The sequence below is a fragment of the Synchiropus splendidus genome, chromosome 5 (genome assembly GCF_027744825.2).
Source record: "Synchiropus splendidus isolate RoL2022-P1 chromosome 5, RoL_Sspl_1.0, whole genome shotgun sequence".
Taxonomy (NCBI): Eukaryota; Metazoa; Chordata; class Actinopteri; order Syngnathiformes; family Callionymidae; genus Synchiropus; species Synchiropus splendidus.
In genome coordinates this window covers 9,754,508-9,775,180 of record NC_071338.1, presented here as the reverse complement: position 1 = coordinate 9,775,180, position 20,673 = coordinate 9,754,508, and the positions used below count along the sequence as shown (strand labels likewise).

The following is a 20,673-nucleotide window of genomic DNA, read 5'->3' as shown; positions in this document are numbered from 1 at the left end:
TTATTTATTTTCACAACAATGAATTTTCACATCTTTAGCTTTCACTCAGATGGGAATTTGAAAATAAAATAGGCCAATAACACGAGTAGTTTATTGTCATATGCTAATGATAATGTGATGATATATAGAGTTTCTTGAGATTATTGCCATGACGTTTTTGTACAGCAATAACACCCTGAAGACAACATATCCAATTATTATTCAGAAGTAAATGTAATGTTGTAAGTCTCAAAATGTCTCTAAGAAGTTAATAATTATAGACAGCAGTAAAACAGGCATAAGTACAAAACATTAGTAAATACATAAATTTGTAAACAACATTGTTACAATTGAAGTATTCTATTTTAAGTATAAATTGTTACAATACTCACGAAACCTTACCCAAAAATATTCTCGGTCATTGATCCCCCAGTCACAAACTAACTTGATCGCCAATTAATTATTACATTATTGTCATATTAATATGAAGAATAACCGAATTGACATGAACTCCAGGATTAGCCAACCGATAAGGTTGCATCAGGTCATGTGACCATATTGCCTGCAGTCGTATGGACGCAGCCCTGTGTCACGTGTCAAAGGGGCGGAAGTAGTAGTTGCTAAGTGACGCTATAAATGCTTACTTAAATAGGCTAAATAAATAAAATGAGCCTTTCAAAGTACCAAAATAATAGTGTAAAAACACAAACCGATTACAAGCATCATTTGTGCGGAAGACAAATATGTTTTCAGCTTTCAATCTCTAATTGGATCGGCATTTATTTTGTGGGTCTGCTCAAGCCTGGCTAGTATTTCCGTTTAAGATTACGTTTGACTTAACGTTTGATTTCGTACCGCAGCATCCGTCATCCCGACGCACAGGCCATCCATTTCATCGGTGAGTAAGCGAAACATTTCCTATTGTGCTGCACAGTGTTGTTAAATATAAACGCACTTGTATTAGACACGGTTATATTTGGGAAGATTTCCTTTGAGGACGTGATATAAATTATATAATAGAGCTAGGTCACCGACATGTTGACAGTGAGGACGCAATATCAGTATCATAAGTACGTTCATTTTGTTTTCATTTTTTCGTCGACAGTGTAGTTTGGCATTTTGATAATGACAATCGCATGATTCCTAAAATCAGTATCGCGTCAGTCACGACATGCATGATGTGGGCCACAAAAGCGACCTGGTCTGGTGCATGGAATCTGCGTAAATATCACGACCATGACACGAATATATATTTTAAGAATGTTAAGAAATTTCGCATCGATTCAGATCAAATATGGGTCGGATGTGCGTGAGCTGGACACAGCAGGTAGGGACAGAAGGGTGGGCGGGGCCTCCATCACTGTCATGGCGTCCTTGTGTTTGAGCTGAAGGGCGAGCAGGGAGGGAGGATGCTGACAAGCAGGCTCACACACGCCACCGAGGCCGTCATGTACGATGGAATACAATCCTCGTGAATCTACGTAGTGAAGATGGTTTGCCCTCTCGTTGCTGCAGATCCAGAAGATCTAGAAGACAGTGCTATATTGCTCATCAACCCATCATTGCAGTGTTGTTTAAATTTCCAAAAATGAACCTATAATTGTCCTTGAAGAGATTTATTGACCAGTTGCCTAAATCTAGTACAGTAAATGTGCTGAGATCATTGTTTAATTTAATAATTTTAACTGGACTTCTGCGAATCATTATTTCTAGAATTGAGTCGAGGTGACTGAGCCACCATGGGGGAGCTGTTCAGGAGTGAGGAGATGACCCTGGCGCAGCTGTTCCTCCAGTCAGAGGCTGCCTACTGCTGCGTCAGTGAACTGGGAGAACTGGGGATGGTCCAGTTTAGAGATGTAAGTACAGTGGAGGGATCTGCAATCTAAATACAATGGATTTTTGTTTATAGTCCTATTGTTTTTTACTCTGTCTGCAGCTCAATCCAGATGTGAATGTGTTTCAACGGAAATTTGTCAATGAAGTGCGCAGATGTGAGGAGATGGACAGAAAACTGAGTGAGTATTGAGGCCAGCTGAAAAAGAACAGTCAGAGGTTTTCTGTTTGCGTGAGATACTGTTTTCACTGTGTATACCAGGGTTTGTGGAAAAGGAAATCAAGAAGGCAAACATCCCAACTGTTGATACGGGTGAAAACCCTGAGGTTCCTTTTCCAAGAGACATGATCGATTTGGAGGTATCAACTACAAGATTGTCTAGGTTTCGAGCAAAAGTTGTTTGAGAATTTGAGTCCTGTTCCGAGACTTTTAGATCTTGTTTTTCAGGCAACCTTTGAGAAGCTGGAGAATGAATTGAAGGAAATCAACACTAACCAGGAAGCCTTGAAGAAGAACTTCTTAGAGCTGACAGAACTCAAACACATTCTTCGTCGTACGCAGCAGTTTTTTGATGAGGTTCTTAACTTCTTTTTGGAAAGATCAATGTTCGGTATTAACTCATTCTGCGGGAATTGTAAACGTTGGCGTTCTCTTTTGTAGATGGAAGATCCCAACCTTTTGGAAGAATCGTCAGCACTCATGGAGGGCAATGAAGGAGGACGAGGGGCTCCTCTCAGGCTGGGGTGAGGAATTTTATAGTTCTTAACTCAAACTTCTGAGTTGCAATATGTTCTCTGTCCCATCTTTTAAAAAACAGAGTTCAGCTAGAAGACAATGGAGTAGCCTTTAAATGTCTTATTTTTATGTACCTCCAGTAACCTCCAGTCATAGTAAAGAACTGTCGCTAAATAGATCACAGTTGTCCACCAGAGTCCTGCTGGGTGGCATGGTGAGAGACCAATGACCAGATTGAGAGATACATTTGTGTTCTAGTTATGATGTAGCACCAAGATGAAAAATACAACACTACATATGTTTTTGTGATGCAGGTTTGTGGCTGGTGTGATCAGCCGCGAAAGGATTCCTACTTTTGAGAGGATGTTGTGGAGAGTGTGTCGTGGAAATGTGTTTCTCCGGAAGGCTGAGATTGAAGACCCACTGGAGGACCCAACCACGGTCAGCATCTTACCTGCAATAATGGCATAATAAGTTCATCAGTAGAGCAAATACACTGCTGCAAATACAACTCTGAGGTAGAAAAGCCCTACTAACTGCAGTGCACGGGCTGCTGGGCATCGTAGTTGATTCTGTGGGAAACTTGAATCGAGTACACTCACAGTTGTCTTTTCTCCAACAGGGCGACCAGGTCCACAAGTCGGTCTTCATTATTTTCTTCCAAGGTGACCAGCTGAAGAACAGGGTGAAGAAGATCTGTGAAGGGTGATTATCCTATCCAGGGTTTTGATGGACTTTGTTGAAAGCATTCAATTTCATTTTACATATTATTAGACTCTTATGATATGCAATTATCTATGATTTTGAAAATGATGTTAATGTTATTAGTGACATAATGATGTTTTTGTGATGCTATTTTTTCATATAGGTTCCGGGCTTCCCTGTATCCCTGTCCAGAGACCCCCCAGGAAAGAAAAGAGATGCTGGCTGGGGTCAATAGTCGTATTGATGATCTTCAAATGGTAAGTGTTACATCATAATAATTTATCCGACTGGTGAGATTCATCATATAGTTTTCCAGCTTTCAGCTATTTGGCAGTACTTTGCAATTTCCCTTGAATCCACACTAGTGTGGCGTCTTTATCATTATCTGAGTTACAGAGATTCTGTGACTTGTATCGTATTAAACAAATGTAAAAGTGACATCCAGGCCATTAACCAAGTCACAAAAACTCTCCAGGTCCTGAACCAGACGGAGGACCACCGGCAAAGAGTGCTGCAAGCAGCCTCCAAGACCATGAGGGTTTGGTTCATCAAGGTGAGGAAGATGAAGGCCATCTACCACACCCTCAACCTCTGCAACATTGACGTCACCCAGAAGTGTCTCATCGCCGAGGTCTGGTGTCCAGTCTCCGACCTGGACTCTATTCAGTTTGCTCTACGCCGGGGGACGGTAAGAGGAAGCAGCTGATATCTGTTTTGTGAGTGTTCTGAAAGGGGCTTTGATTGACAGGAGAGGAGCGGGTCGACAGTCCCATCCATCCTCAACAGGATGCAGACCAAACAGACTCCGCCCACTTTTAACAAGACTAACAAATTCACATCAGGCTTTCAGAACATTGTTGATGCTTATGGCATTGGAAACTATCGTGAAATTAATCCAGGTAACTACAGATTTTTGCTGCTATTCACACATCTGTGGTAACTGATGCTCATTTCTCAGCTCCGTACACCATCATCACCTTCCCCTTCCTGTTTGCCGTGATGTTCGGGGACATGGGTCATGGCCTGCTGATGACCTGTGCTGCCCTCTACCTGGTCATCCGCGAGAGCCGTCTTCTCGCCCAGAAGAGTGACAATGAGGTATTATTATTATTGACAGTTACTTTTTTAAAAAGACATTCTGACATCTTACTTTTGTCTGCAGATGTTCAATATGGTGTTTGCTGGTCGCTACATTATCCTGCTGATGGGAGTCTTCTCCATGTACACTGGCCTGATTTATAATGACTGCTTCTCCAAATCACTCAACATGTTTGGCTCCGGGTGGAGCGTCAGGCCCATGTTTGGAGCCAAAGGAGCGAACTGGTCGTAAGTTGACGTCGTATATCCTTAACTGTTTTTCTTTTTAACTCATTCAATATATTGAATGAAATGTCTTATTGGTGCTTCAAGGTTCGAGACACTTGATTCAAATGCAGTGCTTCAGTTAGATCCTGCCATCCCTGGTGTGTTCAACGGACCGTATCCACTGGGAATTGACCCGGTAAACAATGAATCAGCACTTCTCAACAACAACAACAGTCACTGATACCTTAATCTCTCAAACCCAATACAGATCTGGAATGTGGCGACAAACAAGCTGACCTTTCTTAACTCCTTCAAGATGAAAATGTCTGTCATCCTTGGCGTGATCCACATGATCTTTGGAGTGTCCCTGAGTCTCTTCAACCACCTGTAATTTACATCCTTCACATACTGTATATACCGAAATATTTGTAAAAGAAGTGATGCAAAACTGGATTTTACAACACTGCAGGTACTTCAAGAAGCCCCTCAACATCTTCCTGGGTTTCATCCCTGAGATTGTTTTCATGTCCAGCCTTTTCGGCTACCTAGTCTTACTGGTCTTCTACAAGTGGACCGCCTATGATGCCTTCACCTCCAAGGATGCCCCGAGTCTTCTCATTCACTTCATCAACATGTGTCTCTTCAACTACAGTGATCCCACAACAAAGCCCCTCTACAGTGGACAGGTGCTGTATTTCCTTCAACCTTAATGTCATAACCCTGACTGAGAGAAACGTCTTACCAAGTGATGTGAAACACTTAGTCTGAGTACATTTATTAAAATGCAGATTATTTCAAATGACGACGAGTTTCACTTGGTTTGTTGGTGAAAAAAGTCAGTGGAAAACTCCCGTCTTGGGCTCAGCAACTCATGACACCCAATAAGGAATCTCTTTCATGAAAATAAATGTTACATGTGTCAGTCATTTAATTAAAAAAATGAATGTGCCTCTTTCATAGTTTTATCTGACTGGCCGCCTTCAAGCACCTCTTTTTACAGGCGACATTCCAGAATTTTTCTGGCTACTTAACTGGGTGGTTTTAAGATGTGAGAGTGCTTTTAGGCAGACATCAAGACTGAACTATCAGAACACCCAACTTAAAATATGGAGACCCAAAAGCAACAGTTGTCCCACTGCTTTTTGTAGATGATACAGGATGGGACACTAAGTATGAGTGTGCATATTTACAGCATGAAAGTGAAGGACATTGTGGTGATATTGGTATGATAAAACTATTTTGTTTTAATTCGGTTGCCTAATGTTTAACTAGACTACTATAGTCTATTTATGAAACTGTTTCTTCTCTCTTTATGTCATTAACAGTTCTCTATTTAAATCTGTAGATGGGGATCCAGGTTTTGCTGGTCCTGATAGCCCTTGCATGTGTTCCCTGTATGCTGGTTGTGAAAACTATGGTGCTGCGGCGCCAGCACTTGTGGAAGACGCATCTGGTATGTGACCGAGAACCCACCTCTAACGTTCTGCGAGATTTCCTGTTTACACAATAATGACATTTTCATGACCAATTCATCATAAACTTGACTGTTTTGCATAATGATGTTGCTTGCTTTGCCATGAAATAAGCTTAAAGCCTGCCTTAGGAGAAACAAATACTAAATTCCTGTGCGCGTAAGCTGTGTCATGAAAGACACAGGAATGACTCGGTTATAGTGTATCAACTCTCTGGTTGTTTAAAACTAAAATGTGTTAAATGTACACCAATGATTATTGATCATTTTTAAGTGAAGCTAGTCCACCATTTGTTTACACTTCATGTTAGCATATCATAGCATTGTTATTACCTCCAACAATTTACCATAAAAGATGTAAAAATAATATGTTTAGTACATTTTTATTTGGAGGGTAATCTGAACACAAAATTGGATTATTACACTCCCTGGCAAAGCAGAGCAACAGATAAACACTGGCCTGACAGCGGTATGTAATCAATAATGCAAAACTGTTATCTTATCTTTTTTACTTAGTCTTCATTTAGATAGAAAAAAAAGAGCTGTTCTGTCAGTATCAATGTTTTTGTATCATAATAATAATGTAATATAATAATATAATAAAAGAATCTCATTCTGTGGCAAATGCTTAAAAAAGGGGCAAAAAAGCATTTTTGGACCGTGACCTTGCTAGATCACATTTTAACACTATCCAAACAGAAAATGCAAATAAATTGTATGACATTTAAAAAAAATCAAACTAGTAAGAATTACAATACAAAGCAGAACAAAATGTGGCAGCGAAATAAAAAAAAAGAAATAAAATTAGTTGATCAAATGCTCACCTTTTCCAATGTGTTTTAAAATCCAAGCAGATTTGCATAAGAACAAGACTCAGCTTTTAAAGAAACGATGTGGAGAAAGTATGACACCTGATATATTATTAGATATAGACCACTTTTAGCGCTTAAAATTGAAATCTTGTGAAGACAAATGCTACATTGTAGTTTATTCAACCAGTGAGGTGATTGCTATATGCTGTTTGACATGCGTTATTTTATGCCGTTGGATGGCAGCTAACCAAATCATACTCGGATATGCATTCTTGAAAGCGTGATGATTTGGAGGAGCGATGGAACCTAAGGCTTGCTTTAAGCTAGACACTCCTCTTGTGGCTTTTGTATCTAGTCACAGATGAGGCAAGAAACCCCAGCAGAGAGTCTAGAGCAGTCTTTAGGGAAAACAGACGTGTCCTCATCATGCACCGGACTCACCCAACAGGGCACGCAGAAGTTTGGAGGGGTGCGTGTGGGGAATGGGCCCACAGAGGACGAGGCTGGCATCATGGACCACGACCAGCTCTCCCAGCACTCTGAGGAAGGGGAGGAGGTGAGACCATTACTTGGGTTCTACCACTACTCTCATTTGTCGGCCATCACTCTTCACTTGTCAATGAGCAGAAGAGACCTGCGTAACACTGGACTTCACTCTTCCCATTGGGGTTGCAAGGTAGAAAGCTCAATCCAAAAGGCCCCCAGCCCAAAACAAAAACTCAAAAAAAGACACTCAATAATAATTCAATAATTCCGTTTGAGAATCGTTATTAACGGACATTTTAGGCCGGAAAAAGGTTTGGTATGGCAGGCAAGTTTGTAATTGCCAAAACATTTTAATTAACTAAAATTATTTTTGAAATGATATGTGTATAAAGTCCATTCGGCAAAAAAAAGACAATAAAAACAATAAAGGTGTCATACTTAAAGTAATATCTTGATAGAAATCTGTTTTAAATAAAAGAAAAAGAATGTATGCTAGAATTAAAAAATAAACTTTTCACTGTAAACTGCTCTCTGGAAAAAAAGTCCTGTTTAAATATTAAATGAAGACAATTAGGCCAACATAAAAGTAGTGAAAAAAGTAAATGAATGTATATAACATAATAATCTATAAATATAAATTATATTATACATAAGGCAGAACATAAAACAGCATTGCTCAGTTTAAAAGCTGCATTTTACCCTGCTAATCTTGAACACCTCTCACCAAAGTCTTTGTCAAGGCCACGAAAAATCCTAGCATGAGTTGTTTTATGAAGTCAGGTGACTAACGGAGATGTACAGAGAGGAAGGGTTGTGCTTGACAAGTGAATATGATGAATTTGACTGGAAGTCAGTCAGGTATCTTGAACTAAGACCACTCTGTGTAAACAGCACTAGTCAGTGTCTGGTGTCTCCTCCGTGATAAGTTCTTCTATGATGATAACATGTTACATAACTGATATAGCTTCCAAAACTAAGATGTTCCACAGACAGTTTTCTCAGAGACAAGAATGCCAGTGTTACATAACTTGGGATGCAGCCAGGGGCTGTTAACATTTTAATACTGGATCCATATATACCATAGGCTTTCTCTTCTTTTCTTGTCTGGTTGATAAACAACACTACAAGAATAAATTGTTTCATCATCGTGTCTGTTTACTCTTAATACTAACAAGCCTTCCGAAATGTAATGTAGTCTCTGCAAATGATTAATGGTGATTTACTACTGAAGTAACTTTCCCATGGCCACATGTGTTTGAGTGTCATTTGAGGAAAATACTGTACATGAAGTGCTTCTGCATAAAAGCTAATGATATCAGTTGATGTTTAAAGGCGACTTCTGCTCCTCCACAACTGCCTTTATACTTGTACACTGTGTTTCCCTGCATCCTTCCACATCTAGCAGTGGAAATGTCCAATGCAAAACTAGCAGTTTTAACCGCTAACATGAGAACATGTTTTTAATCTTATACACGAGCATTATATTTTCCACTAACCTTTGAATATTTGTTATTTTCAAGCACTCAGAGGAGGAGCCGGTAAGTATCAGTGTTTGGTGACCTTTTCTTCATTGTAAATGCAGTTGTTTGTTACCGCTAACTCGACCATGCAGTACTAACTAAAGTAGCTGAAACTGTGGCATGTCTTATCAATAGAAAGTTATTGTGATGAATTCAAGTCATGCTACTTAATCAAAAGCACTCCACAAAGCACTTTGGAATCGGAAGGACAAATCATTTCTTTCGTAAAACCTTTCAGGAGGCTCAAGTGGCATGAACAGCAGAAGCCAACTCACAACTCATTCAAAACATCTGCAGGGGCTGTTTAAGTCAGACTTAGCTTATGACTCATCGAGAAAAAGAGAAACCAGATTGTGGCGTCTATAAAATCTAAAGTAAGGCAACAACAACCAGCACTAAGATGTTATTATATATGAAATATAGCTATTATATAATATAAATAGCTCCATCACAGTTTTCCTCTGGCATGTTTATAGGGAAATAGTTATAGATCTCATAAGAATATAGTTCAACTGAGCTGCCACCGTGAATCGCCTTTGTAGCAGCTGGTTTTGTGGCTTAATACTTGTGTCCGTCATGTTAGTGGCGAGGACAATCTGATCGGAGATCCCAGTTATTCCCACTGGGCCAAACTGACGTATTTGGTGACCGCCATCATAATGAATGCCCTCGTCTGTTTAACTACTCCAACGTGTTAGCAAGTATTGTTTTCATTACCCACGTACATCGGAGACCCTTTGAATGGAAACAATGAGTGGTACTTCCATGAACTCTGTTGAACGGCACAGAGAACAAAAGGCAAGTATGGAAAGAGGAAGCCCTCGGCCACAGGCAAGCCAAGCACAACAAAATCCGCAAAGAGCAATAATTTCCCTTGTTTCCCCTCAGCCCCAGCACACTTGATACAGAGAAGGCGAGTCTGGCTGTGGGATGGAAAGAATGTTTAGGGCTGCACACAAACACCACCAATAGTGTGTGATCCAAGGAACCTGCAGAAACAAAGGATGTCTCAGGCTGAGGTCAGAGGTCTGAGCAGCTGCGTACCAAGATGATATGAGAATTCCCATTTGGAGCTCCACCACTTTAATAACATGTGGGTTGTAATGTTTCGAAGCTGTTAGCAGCAGGACGTTGAGGGTTGGTTGTCTGCAGTGCTACTATTTATTACATTGGAGCGCTATTTATCCAAAAATTATAACACTCATCCTCATGATTACGTTTTAACAAGCAAGTGAATCAGCAGGGAAGAATGCGGGAGAGATGCTAATCAACTTTTTATGACGTCTGCTTTATTGGACATCATAAAGAAGGAAAAAAAGCCTGATTGATTCCATGTTAGCAAATGACTGTTCAAACTTTGTGATGCATTCTTCTTCCTCAGTGGAGCATTACTGCGTGGTACTCACCATCCGTGTGAGTGTCTCTTTCAACCCAGTGCCACCTCATGAAAAGAGGCAGTATGTTGGAACTGCCGATTATATTAGGACTGCAACTAACGGTTATTTTCATTGTCACTAGCTGTTAGCAAGAGAGTGCGTAGCCTCACAGACTAAACACGGAACACTCATTCATCATTCTACCATGGTGTCGAAGGGGTTTGAACAACCAGTTCTCGATGCCCATCCTGCGGCCAGTGTGTGTTTACATCTCAGCTACACGACACAGTGACGTCGGCGAATTTAAGTTGTCGACCTTATCGATGATGTCAACTAATCCTTGCAGCCCTAGATTATATTTAATTTTTTAAGGGTCCATAATGTAATAGAAAACTTCAACTGTGATGCACTGTCTTGTCTCATCACAGTTTGACTTTGGAGACGTGGCTGTGCACCAGGCCATTCACACCATTGAGTACTGTCTGGGATGCATCTCCAACACGGCGTCCTACCTTCGTCTCTGGGCTCTCAGTCTTGCTCATGCACGTGAGTTCAATGCTCAGACGCCGTCGCTCAGTTCATATCACAGGGACAGTTATCTTAAGACTGTTTTGCTTGTGTGTCAATGCAGAGCTGTCTGAGGTTCTGTGGTCCATGGTCATGCACCTGGGTCTGTCCTCTCGGAGTGGAGGTGGCTTCTTCGGCTTGTCCATCATCTTCGCTGCGTTTGCCACCCTCACAGTTGCCATCCTGCTCATCATGGAGGGCCTGTCAGCTTTCCTGCATGCTCTGCGTCTGCACTGGTGAGACCATCTAGTTTGTTGGCTAAAAACCCAAGCAACAATCTTGGTCTGAGAACAAGACCCCAAACACTCTGTATATGAGTGTGTCTTAATGTTGATGTATCTGTTATTCATTGTTGTAACTGTTGCAGTAATTGTTAGGTAGCACTTGAGCACAATCCTCACTTTGATGGAAAGAACACTCAATCATTCCTAACCTCCTGAACCAAGAGCTTTGTCAAGCAGCTTTTCTAACCTTTAACATCAACATGAGTAAGAGCTGAGAACATTCCTGAACCGTAGCGGTTCAAAAAACTTATATCTGGAGGGCTTTAAACTTGTCTTCAAGATCCATCACCTCCTGGCACCACCTGTACTCTGCTGTACTCTCAGACTAAAGCTGAGACGAATGCATCATGTCCTCTTATCTAAGTGTGATGAACCTTCAGGGATTTGGTTGCATGTGTAACATGTTCTTTCAGGGAATTCAGCTGAAGCGTTATTGTTGAGTCTTAATTGCTCAAGATAGTACTGTCATGCGTTTTGATCCTACTTAACTCATTTAAAAATGTGTGATCTAAGCTCTATGTCAATAAAAACAACTTTTATGTCGATGTAGTCCTAACCATTGCCCTGGATCATCCTGGCGTCACGTGACAATAGTGGTGGTTTAAGACAAATATATTCACCCTACTAATATATTCACCCTAATCTGCAAAAAATATTATGACCAGTTCCTATTGCTTTTGTGGGGTGTTTACAGTTTGTCTGCTCATAAAGTGGTAGACCACTGAACCGACATTAATGTAGAAGAAACCCCCATTCGACTCAGGTACCTACGATCCATTGTGTCACTATAATCGATACTGACCAGTCTAGGCAGCGAACAGCCACAATTATGGCAGCAAAAGACACGGGAAAACAACCACTAATGTCAACACATCATAAAAACACGCACGTGCATACCTGCGATTCTTGCTTTATGTGTGTTTTGAGCATGTTAGACTTGACAATAGGCCAAACAAGACACCTGAGTCACAGTTACATCATGTGGAAAGATCCGCTGTTTTAATGCAGCACAGACAAGTTAAAGCAAATCTAAAAACCCCTATAGCAGAAATTGTTCAATGGATGCCTGCTGGATTCAAATTTGCAGATGCCATCTTTGCTATTGCACCACTCTTACTGCATGAAAGGAATAGTGTTCTTAAGCTACTTGTATGCTTCCTGTAGTGATTACCGTGGAGAGGAGACATGATGTAAACACTCTTTTCTCACTGATTCTGTACATCAAATGGACGTCTGCAAATGGAAGTTGCTTTGAATAGCAGATGTTCCTATAAAGATATGAGAGAAAGATGTATAGCAGTGAAGATCCTGAAGGCATAGCAGTGTATACAGTATAGTGCAGGATTTCTTTGAGTGGCAGTCAGTACGTGGGCTCTAGTCATCTGAGTCTTGAATGTCACACAGAGGACTGCCTATGTATGCCTTGAAGAATTATATTAGGATGTTTCTGAGGGTTTCAGAAGGAGACGTATCCCATAAACATTTCAGCATTTTCTCATGTTCCGTGTGAGAAAGGTTTTAGCGTTCAGAGTAGTCACTTCTTCAAGGTCGGTCCCATCCCACCGTGGCAAACATACAGCAACAAGAGATTTGCCATGGAAACCCGGAACCACGAAATGTAAAGCTCACTACATCATCAGTGAGTCAGCTCCACAGCTCTTTGCCAAAGTTAAAAAAGAGTCACATGATATTTTTCACACAGGTGAGCAAATGGAGATACTCATGTTCACAGCAAATAGCAGTCAACTTGAGCCCGCTCCTGGGGTGTCCTCTCTTAGCACACATGTGCTGATGACTTCTGAACACTCACTTGCACCGACACACACTCCAGAGAAAGTCGAGTGTGTGTTAGGCAACGGCATTTTTCCACTGCTGTGTTGAGAGTCAGCAGAAAGAAACTCTCATTTCTTTCCTCTTCATAAGTGTTGCCCTCTTGCCGCTCCGGCAGGGAAAATATTTGCCGTGGCTCGGAGACATTCCAGGATACCTCCCTTTGCTTCTTGGAGCCAAGATCACGCCTAACAAAATACAAACTGACGTGTTCTTTCCTCAAATAAAGCCATTGGGAATCTCCCCTTACATAATTTTATACTGGTCTATGACATTGATCTTATTTCTGTCAGACATGCTCACTTAAAATCATGTCAGGCGCTGGCTGTATCTGAATGGTGTTAGATTCAGTTGCATGTCAAATGCACATCAAATGAAGGCCACTCAAGGTCTTATTCTAATCGACTGGCTGCAAATTATTCAAGCAAAATTAATCTATGGCAATATTATATTTTTTATTGATCGCAAGATTGGTGTTGTGATAGGCTTCAGCTTTCTCTGGTTCATTCCAAGTCATATCATATAAAGCCTTTGGCTGAGTGAAATACCCTCTTCTGGTCTAGAAAAAGTCATGTATTAAAACTAAGTGTCACTTAGTTCACTATAAAATCCCCACCACCACCCCGTCTGGTGAACACTGCTGTGAAGAATAAACAAGATGCCCTCCCACAAGTTCTGTTTGCCTGGGCACCTGTTCTGATTTCCCCTTATCGGCCTCTCACTGTTTTCTCTCTGTGAGAATGTCGGCGGTATAACTCCTTATAACTATAAGTCCTGATGCTAGGTGAATTCTAAATAATTCCCACCGTGCACTTGCACAGATCTCACTGCTTAAATGACTTTGGCCGTGTTCAAAAATGGCTTTCATCTTTGTATGAAATAATGAATATTCCCACTATAGTTTATGGCAACAACAGTGAAGAGAGATCAGTAACCTGTGCTGCTGTGGACCAAAGATTAACGTATGACAAGTAAGGCATTCATATTTCACTGTCCGTCCTTCAGCTGAGATACATACCAAATACCTGTTGGGTTGATCTCCCACCTCACACATGGAAATGATAATCACATGTTGGCTCCTGAGCTGCAGCTCACAGGAGAACATCTCGCACAGCAGTGAACTTTTTATGCTGCTGCAAAGTCATGGGGTGTAAACTCATCTCCATGTGAGTGTCTATCATTTGATTCCAGCTCATTATCGTCGGAGGGCTACAAAGGCAGCTGAGATGTGTTCTTCTGTATTTTAGAAGACCGTTGAGTCATATCAATCTTTTGTGTGTGTGTGTGTGGGGGGATTCTTCTCTGACTTACTGTACTGGAATGTGCCCTGCCTTGAGGTCAAAGCTGCCACATGTTCTCTTTGATTCCACCCTGAAGAGAAACAGATTGTCATGAGGAGGAATATTGTCTTATAAAACAGGAGTAGCTGCCCGTCAAATTCGAAGGCAAATTTAGTCACCTGTTGAGACCCCGCGATTGTTTGTGGTCTGTTGGTTTGTATAGGAATTTGTTCACCACAGCCCAGCCCCTCATCATTTATTCATTTTAAAACTGATAAATGAGGGCTCGGTCGAAGTCGACGAAGGCAGAGGCACATCATTTATTACAGTCAATAAAAAGCTCTCAACTGTAGAGCCATCCAGCTCATTGTGCAGTTCATCACTGTCTGACCAAGACCACACCACGGTGCTGCGACACTGCAGGCTTTCACTACTGTATTGTTGGTTTGCACAGTAATGATCCGAGTTAATGCCTAGTTTTTGTGTCTCTTTTCATTCAAAGCCAAAGGATGTTCTAAAAGTTCAAAAGAGGCCAATAAAATATATTTTTACTCCCATATTTTTGAGACATTTAGGACTCTAGTAGGAGGAGCCATGTTGATTCAATGAGAGATATATTGGAACTTCATACATTATAAGTGACCAACGGTGTTTCTGCTGTGGTGTTTTTCAGGGTGGAGTTCCAGAACAAGTTCTACTCGGGACAGGGCTTCAAGTTCGTCCCCTTCTCTTTCGAGAGCATTCTGGACGGTAGATTCGATGAGTGACGCGGCAGAGCAGAGACTCCGATCATGTCCGTTTGTCCGTGTGCATGAATTCAGCTGTAACCCTCTGTGTCCCCCTAGTGGCAACCTGTGATATTGTATTATGTGCTCAGTACAAGAAGCAAACTGGCCCGTCGAACTTGACCACAGTACACCCAAAATAATCAATAATAAATAATAATAAACCGTGGGAAATCATTGCATCATATGCGCTTACATTTGCATGAGTGAAAGATTTAAATGTTTTCTTTGATAAATGATGTTTCACTGTGCGGCGCAATTGAAAAGAATAATAGCACTATGGGGGATAATAAGAAATATATTTATAAAAAATAAATACATATCAGTGGAGAGTATATTTCCAAGTAATGAAATGAACAGACGACGGTAGAGAATATAATATGCTACAGTGAAAATGTGCGTTATGTTTGGACGTATTCTCCAATATATTAAATTATGAATATAAAGCTTTATCAAGATTTTAACTGCATTGCTACCTCCCTTAATAAAAACGGTTGCGGTGTCCCTGAAAAATAAACATATCAATGTTATACTGTTTGGCAATCCTGAGTCATGTGACTAGAATGTGGACAATATATATACAGTAACTGATGGGTAAAAGGCCTGTGGCAACACACAACAATCTGAATGATGTGAGAATGTGTAACAACTCGTGCTGTGATTTCTCTCTGATCATTTTGTGTGAAATAACTGTATTTGATGTGCTGAGTAAGAAAAGGGGCTTGTTGTGTACCAAGTTAGTCCCAACACGGTAACAAAGAGAGAAGAAAAACACGTCAGAGACAACAGACAACTCGCTGACACTTGTGGACCGGATTTTTTTTCCAAATGATTTGGATCTAACATTCAGTGCCAAAATATCAGATAACAAATTTTTAAAAACGTAAACGTATTGTGTCCCAAAAACAGTCCTAAATAAAAATGTGTGTCAAACCTACATATGTGTCTTTTCTGTCTTTCAATCCATTCCTAGTCAAAAAAGAAGAAAATTATTTTAAAATTGTTTTGGCCTACGATAATTTTCAATTTCTTCTTTCAAAAAGAAAAAACAATAACGGAAACAGATCGAAGCGCGCAGTCGACAGTATATTATTTTGATAAGATAACCGGAAGAGACGTAGTCAACCAACGCTTCACTACTGTTTCCTGTTTTGGAGTTAGTCCGAGTTGAAACTATCGGAATTAGCTCTCGGTTGGGGTCCGGGTTATTCTGCCTTCTATCATCAGAAAGTAACACGGGGAACGAGAAAAGTAGGGAGAAACACGTTGTTAACTCGGAGGAAAGACGCGAGCAAGTCGCAGCAGCAGCAGCGGTCGGAACTCACCATTGTTGTCACTCCAGCGAGCTGACTGGACTCGCTTAGTCCTGTTTTGCTCCAAGTTCTTCTGTGTCTTCTACTTGTTAACTGGAGACTTTTGGCACCGACTCATGGTAAGTTGTCACGGCACCGACTTTAAACGCCATTGTTGTGTGAAGTTTGCTATCAATTCCGCAATGCTTGGTTCTTCAAAAGTGCGTTCTGGTGACGTCACCAGTAGTTCTGCTCGGGACAGACAGAGGATCAGTTTAATCTCGTTTTCATCGTAAATGTTTCGATGGAGCAACCACCGCGTGCCCCGTCCTCCAGAAGTTGCATGTAGAGAATGAGAGAAGTTGCATGTAGAGACATGATTTCGGTTCATCGTCTGTTGGTTGTTTCCTCGTTATGAATGTCATAGTGCCGTGCATTTCTGATGTGACGAACCTCCTCCTTCCCAGAGTAAATGATGCTGCCATGATGGAGCACAGTGGAGCTGGCTGGACCTGCAGCCCTGGAGGCTGAGCGCCCTGCCCTGCTGTCAGGATGCACATGCCCTCCCTGGGCGTCAGCAAGTTCTGCTTCCTCTTCTCGCTTGCGTTCTGTGGCTTCCTGCTGCTTCTGCTCCCCACCTTGAAGCCCTTATCTCGGCCTCTGGACCTGCCGCAGCCCCAAGCTCAGGTCAAACATGGGCGGAACAACGCCTCATCCAAGGATGAAGCTGAAGCTTCCCTAGAGTTGGGCCGTGCTGTGCGGATAGATGGAGGCCAGATCAAAGGTTCTGTACAGACGGCAGATACCAGAAATGGCCAACAAAAAGACATCAATATCAATTCAGACACTGAGAGTTTGAACTCTGCACCCAAGTTCTGGGACACCTTGGAACTAAAAGATATTTTTATCGCGGTGAAGACCACAAGGAAGTACCACAAGTCCAGACTGGAGCTCCTCATCAGTACCTGGATCTCTCAAGCCAAAGAACACGTAAGAACACGCGCTGCATTGTTAGCATATGCAGATGGTGTTGCTTATAGGTGTGCTATTAGTTTAGAATAATCTGGAACTAGTGAGCCCTTCTCAGCACCAACACTCAGGCTGTTGGCTACATACTAGACAGTGTATATACTAGACAAGTACAGATGTAACATAACACAACCTCACATTATGCTCTCCACACCTGGCTCTTGTGTGTGTGTGTTTTTTCCAACAACAAGGAACTTAATGGCGTAAATGATGGTCTTGTGTGTGTGTGCTTCCAGACCTACATATTTACTGATGGGGATGACAAAGAACTGGAAAAGAGAACAGGTAGGAACTTGAAGTGATGTTCCTGATTAATGGGATATTTTTTTAAAAAGAAAACAAAAGTGGTGGCTTGCAGTTTAGTTCTGTTTGCTGCTTCGCAGTCACTCTACTCCTTGTGCATCCTAGGTGTCAACATTATCAACACAAACTGCTCTGCGGCTCACACCCGACAGGCCCTCTGCTGCAAGATGTCTGTGGAGTATGACAAATTTATTGAGTCTCAGAAAAAGTGAGTATGACGCAGCTGTGATGCCACATCACTTATCCCAAGTCATCGCAGTAGGCAGGTCATGTGGCACATCAGCACCTTAATATCTATGTTTCTTGGAGGACTTCAGCTGTGACAGTTACACTCATGAAACTCTGTTGCTGCTTGGTGGGTTGTGAATCCTTCGCCTGAGCAAGTTTAAAATGTGTGTTGTTGCAGGTGGTTCTGCCACATGGATGACGACAACTATGTGATCCTGTCCAGCCTGCTGCGGCTGCTCTCCTCCTACCACCACAGCCAGGACGTTTACTTGGGTCGGCCCAGTCTGGACCACCCCATAGAGGCCGCAGAGAGGGTCAAGAGCAGTGGATTGGTGGGTCTTTGGTCTTAGATTTGCAAATAATTTGTAGCTATCTCAGATCACCACCAACTAGGGATGCACTGATCAGGATTTTTGCTGCTGATCACCGATACTGATCACATGGATTGACAATGAATTTGTAATCAAAATGATGAGACCTTCTATGTACATGATGTGAAAAAATGAACCATTAAGTCAATTTAATTCAGACGTGTTTTTATATGCCTCTTCAAGGAGGAAAAAAACCTTACAGAATGCGGCAACTACTTTGTCAGAAGGACAACTGAAAGGTATTCCATGTGAGACGTCACCATTTAGTGAAGCTGCTTATAGCGGGGCTCAGAGAGACAAAGAGAGCACTCAGCGGGAGCACCTCTTTATGAAAGCTCCCACTCTGGATGTTTGCAAAAGTTTCAGATTCAGGTGGCAAAAGAATGCTGGGTCCAACACAAAACATCAGCGGATTCCGTCGATTCCGTCTTAAAACGACACCAGAGAAAGGCTGGCCATCTAACTGTGAAGTGAATGATTATTTCTTGGGCAAAGCAATTAGCTTAGTGTTCCGAATGTCACGCTCAGACCTGCAGGTGTCGCTAAGCGTCAGCTGCTGAGGATCCAGCAGTCTCACTTTCATGAGCCCTGAAAACTCTCTGTGCTCTGTCAGGTTCTTCCCCATGCATGAGCTGCAGGATGCAAACTTTACGTGACAGACTGAAAAAATTTCCACAACCTCCTGCTGTCACACAAGATCGGATTTTGTGATCGGCCGATCATGATCGGTGGCCGATCGCAGCGCCCCTACCACCAACTACAGGCAGAACACTGGCTGTATAATGTTCAGAACACATAAGAGTTGTTCCGGCGACCAGTTGGCAAATAATTGTTTATTATATGCCTATATACTGATGAAGCTTCATGAATCAGTGTAGTTTCAAAGCACAGCAGGTGGCGCTCTTGGCTGTTGTTATAATTAGTGTTCAAAGCCAAAGATTCAAGAGTTCCATCTAGTGGGCGGTAAAAAAAGACTTGAACGCTGCTATCTCTGCTCGGTATGAGCTCGGCGAGTCTCTCTGTCTTGTTGAGAAATTTTCCCTCTCTGCATACGTCAATGTAAAACTCGCCGCCTCTTGTTGCCTGAGATTCAATTTTTCAACTTGAGCCATTGATACTGTTGGTTATGGTCACTGGAGTTCAGTTTCTCCGCGCCTCTCTCTCTGTAGGTGTCTGAAAAGTTCTGGTTTGCCACAGGCGGAGCAGGCTTCTGCATCAGCCGTGGCCTTGCACTAAAAATGAGCCCATGGGCAAGGTAGGCCAGTGAGTTGAATTACCCTGCCTCAGTATGTTCAAACATTTCCGTCGTGTTTTCGGTTTCCAGTTTGGGAAATTTCATCAGCACAGCAGAGAAGATCCGTCTCCCAGACGACTGCACCATTGGCTACATCATCGAGGCGCTGCTGGAGGTGCACCTGATCCACACTCACCTCTTCCACTCCCACCTGGAGAATCTTCAGAAGCTTCCCACCAACACGGTGTTAGAGCAGGTGTGCTAGTTTCTGTATGAGCTGAGTAAAAAGGAAATCATGTCACTTTACCCGCTGTTTCTTTTTTATGCTGTTGCTTCAGGTGACACTCAGCTATGGCGGCTATGAGAACAGAAGAAACGTGGTCAGTGTTGTTGGAGGATTTTCGTGGATTGAAGATCCAACTCGGTAAAACTCACAGTTCAGGCTTGAGCTGCCACCAAGTCAAAGATGTAGTGAAGTGGCAGAGAACTTACATTGGGCATTCAATATCATTGTTATCTTCATCCTAATCTTTCATTTTCACATCTGCCCTCCAGATACAAGACGGTCCACTGCCAACTGTACCCGGAGACTGACTGGTGTCCAAAGGAAAAACTCTACAAAAACTAATAATGTTCGGCTAGAAATGAATTTGTATTGTATTTTGTTAAAGGCAGCTTCAAATATTTTCTGTTGTACTGTTGAGTTTTATTAAGTAAAATAAATGTCATGATGTTTTATTTTGTTGTGTTTTCATTTTCAATTGAAACCAAACCAACTGACCTCCACAACCTTACCCTTTAGACTCCCAAACGGAGTCTCCAGAATGAGCGGACCCACTGACATATGTACTGCGGCCACTGCTACAGTTTGAAAATGTCTAGTGCAACAGAGCTATGTTTGCAGGTTCTAGAGTTAAATGACCACTGGCGCTGGCTGCAGTTTACCTTTTCACTTCTGTCTTTTCAGGTCTGCGACAGCACCAGCCTATACCATGAAACTGTAATTCCGTTTTTACTACAGCTGAGAACACAATCTATTTCTGTGAAAGTACTGTAAGATAATGTTTATTTATTTATTTAAATGATTTTAAAGTTATGTAATGTGTGGGTGTGTAGTGCGCACAGCGAACCGACACACGTCACGTGACCGTGGCTGTTTGAAGGCGGGCTTCCATGCTGCCGTTCAAAACTGCATGGTTTACTGTTATTCAGCGCTTCCAAAATACATTTTTAAAGGCATCGAGATT

At 41.8% G+C, this 20,673-nt stretch overlaps 2 protein-coding genes and 1 long non-coding RNA gene across 8 annotated transcripts; 2 read left to right on the top strand and 1 right to left on the bottom strand.

Moving 5' to 3' along the window:
• The first annotated feature begins 720 nt into the window (after nt 1-720).
• On the top strand, nt 721-15,906 carry LOC128758640 (V-type proton ATPase 116 kDa subunit a 1-like). 6 transcript variants are annotated; one of them, XM_053864812.1, is made up of 22 exons: nt 721-877; nt 1,693-1,835; nt 1,916-1,994; nt 2,075-2,172; nt 2,261-2,389; nt 2,474-2,556; nt 2,863-2,989; nt 3,171-3,253; nt 3,417-3,510; nt 3,729-3,941; nt 4,002-4,152; nt 4,212-4,351; nt 4,416-4,579; nt 4,664-4,754; nt 4,827-4,945; nt 5,028-5,244; nt 5,904-6,011; nt 7,290-7,397; nt 8,848-8,865; nt 10,652-10,769; nt 10,855-11,026; nt 14,858-15,906. In XM_053864812.1, the coding sequence occupies exons 2-22, from the start codon at nt 1,719-1,721 to the stop codon at nt 14,949-14,951; spliced, it is 2,523 nt and encodes an 840-aa protein (XP_053720787.1). In that variant the 5' UTR covers nt 721-877; nt 1,693-1,718; the 3' UTR covers nt 14,952-15,906. The 6 variants fall into 6 exon arrangements, with proteins under 6 accessions (XP_053720787.1, XP_053720785.1, XP_053720784.1 ...); XM_053864810.1 differs by having other exon boundaries at nt 7,203-7,397; XM_053864809.1 differs by having other exon boundaries at nt 7,197-7,397.
• On the bottom strand, nt 2,902-5,658 carry LOC128758644 (uncharacterized). The gene is made up of 2 exons (XR_008414516.1): nt 3,086-5,658; nt 2,902-3,002 (listed from the first exon to the last, which is right to left on the bottom strand). It is a non-coding gene; the product is annotated as an uncharacterized LOC128758644 (long non-coding RNA).
• A 200-nt stretch (nt 15,907-16,106) lies between the features above and the next one.
• Nucleotides 16,107-20,149, top strand: rfng (RFNG O-fucosylpeptide 3-beta-N-acetylglucosaminyltransferase). Its single transcript, XM_053864817.1, has 9 exons — nt 16,107-16,401; nt 16,729-17,251; nt 17,527-17,575; nt 17,699-17,801; nt 18,000-18,153; nt 19,362-19,447; nt 19,517-19,682; nt 19,765-19,850; nt 19,982-20,149. Exons 2-9 carry the CDS (start codon nt 16,814-16,816, stop codon nt 20,052-20,054), a joined length of 1,155 nt encoding a protein of 384 aa, XP_053720792.1. The 5' UTR covers nt 16,107-16,401; nt 16,729-16,813; the 3' UTR covers nt 20,055-20,149.
• Nucleotides 20,150-20,673: the final 524 nt, after the last annotated feature.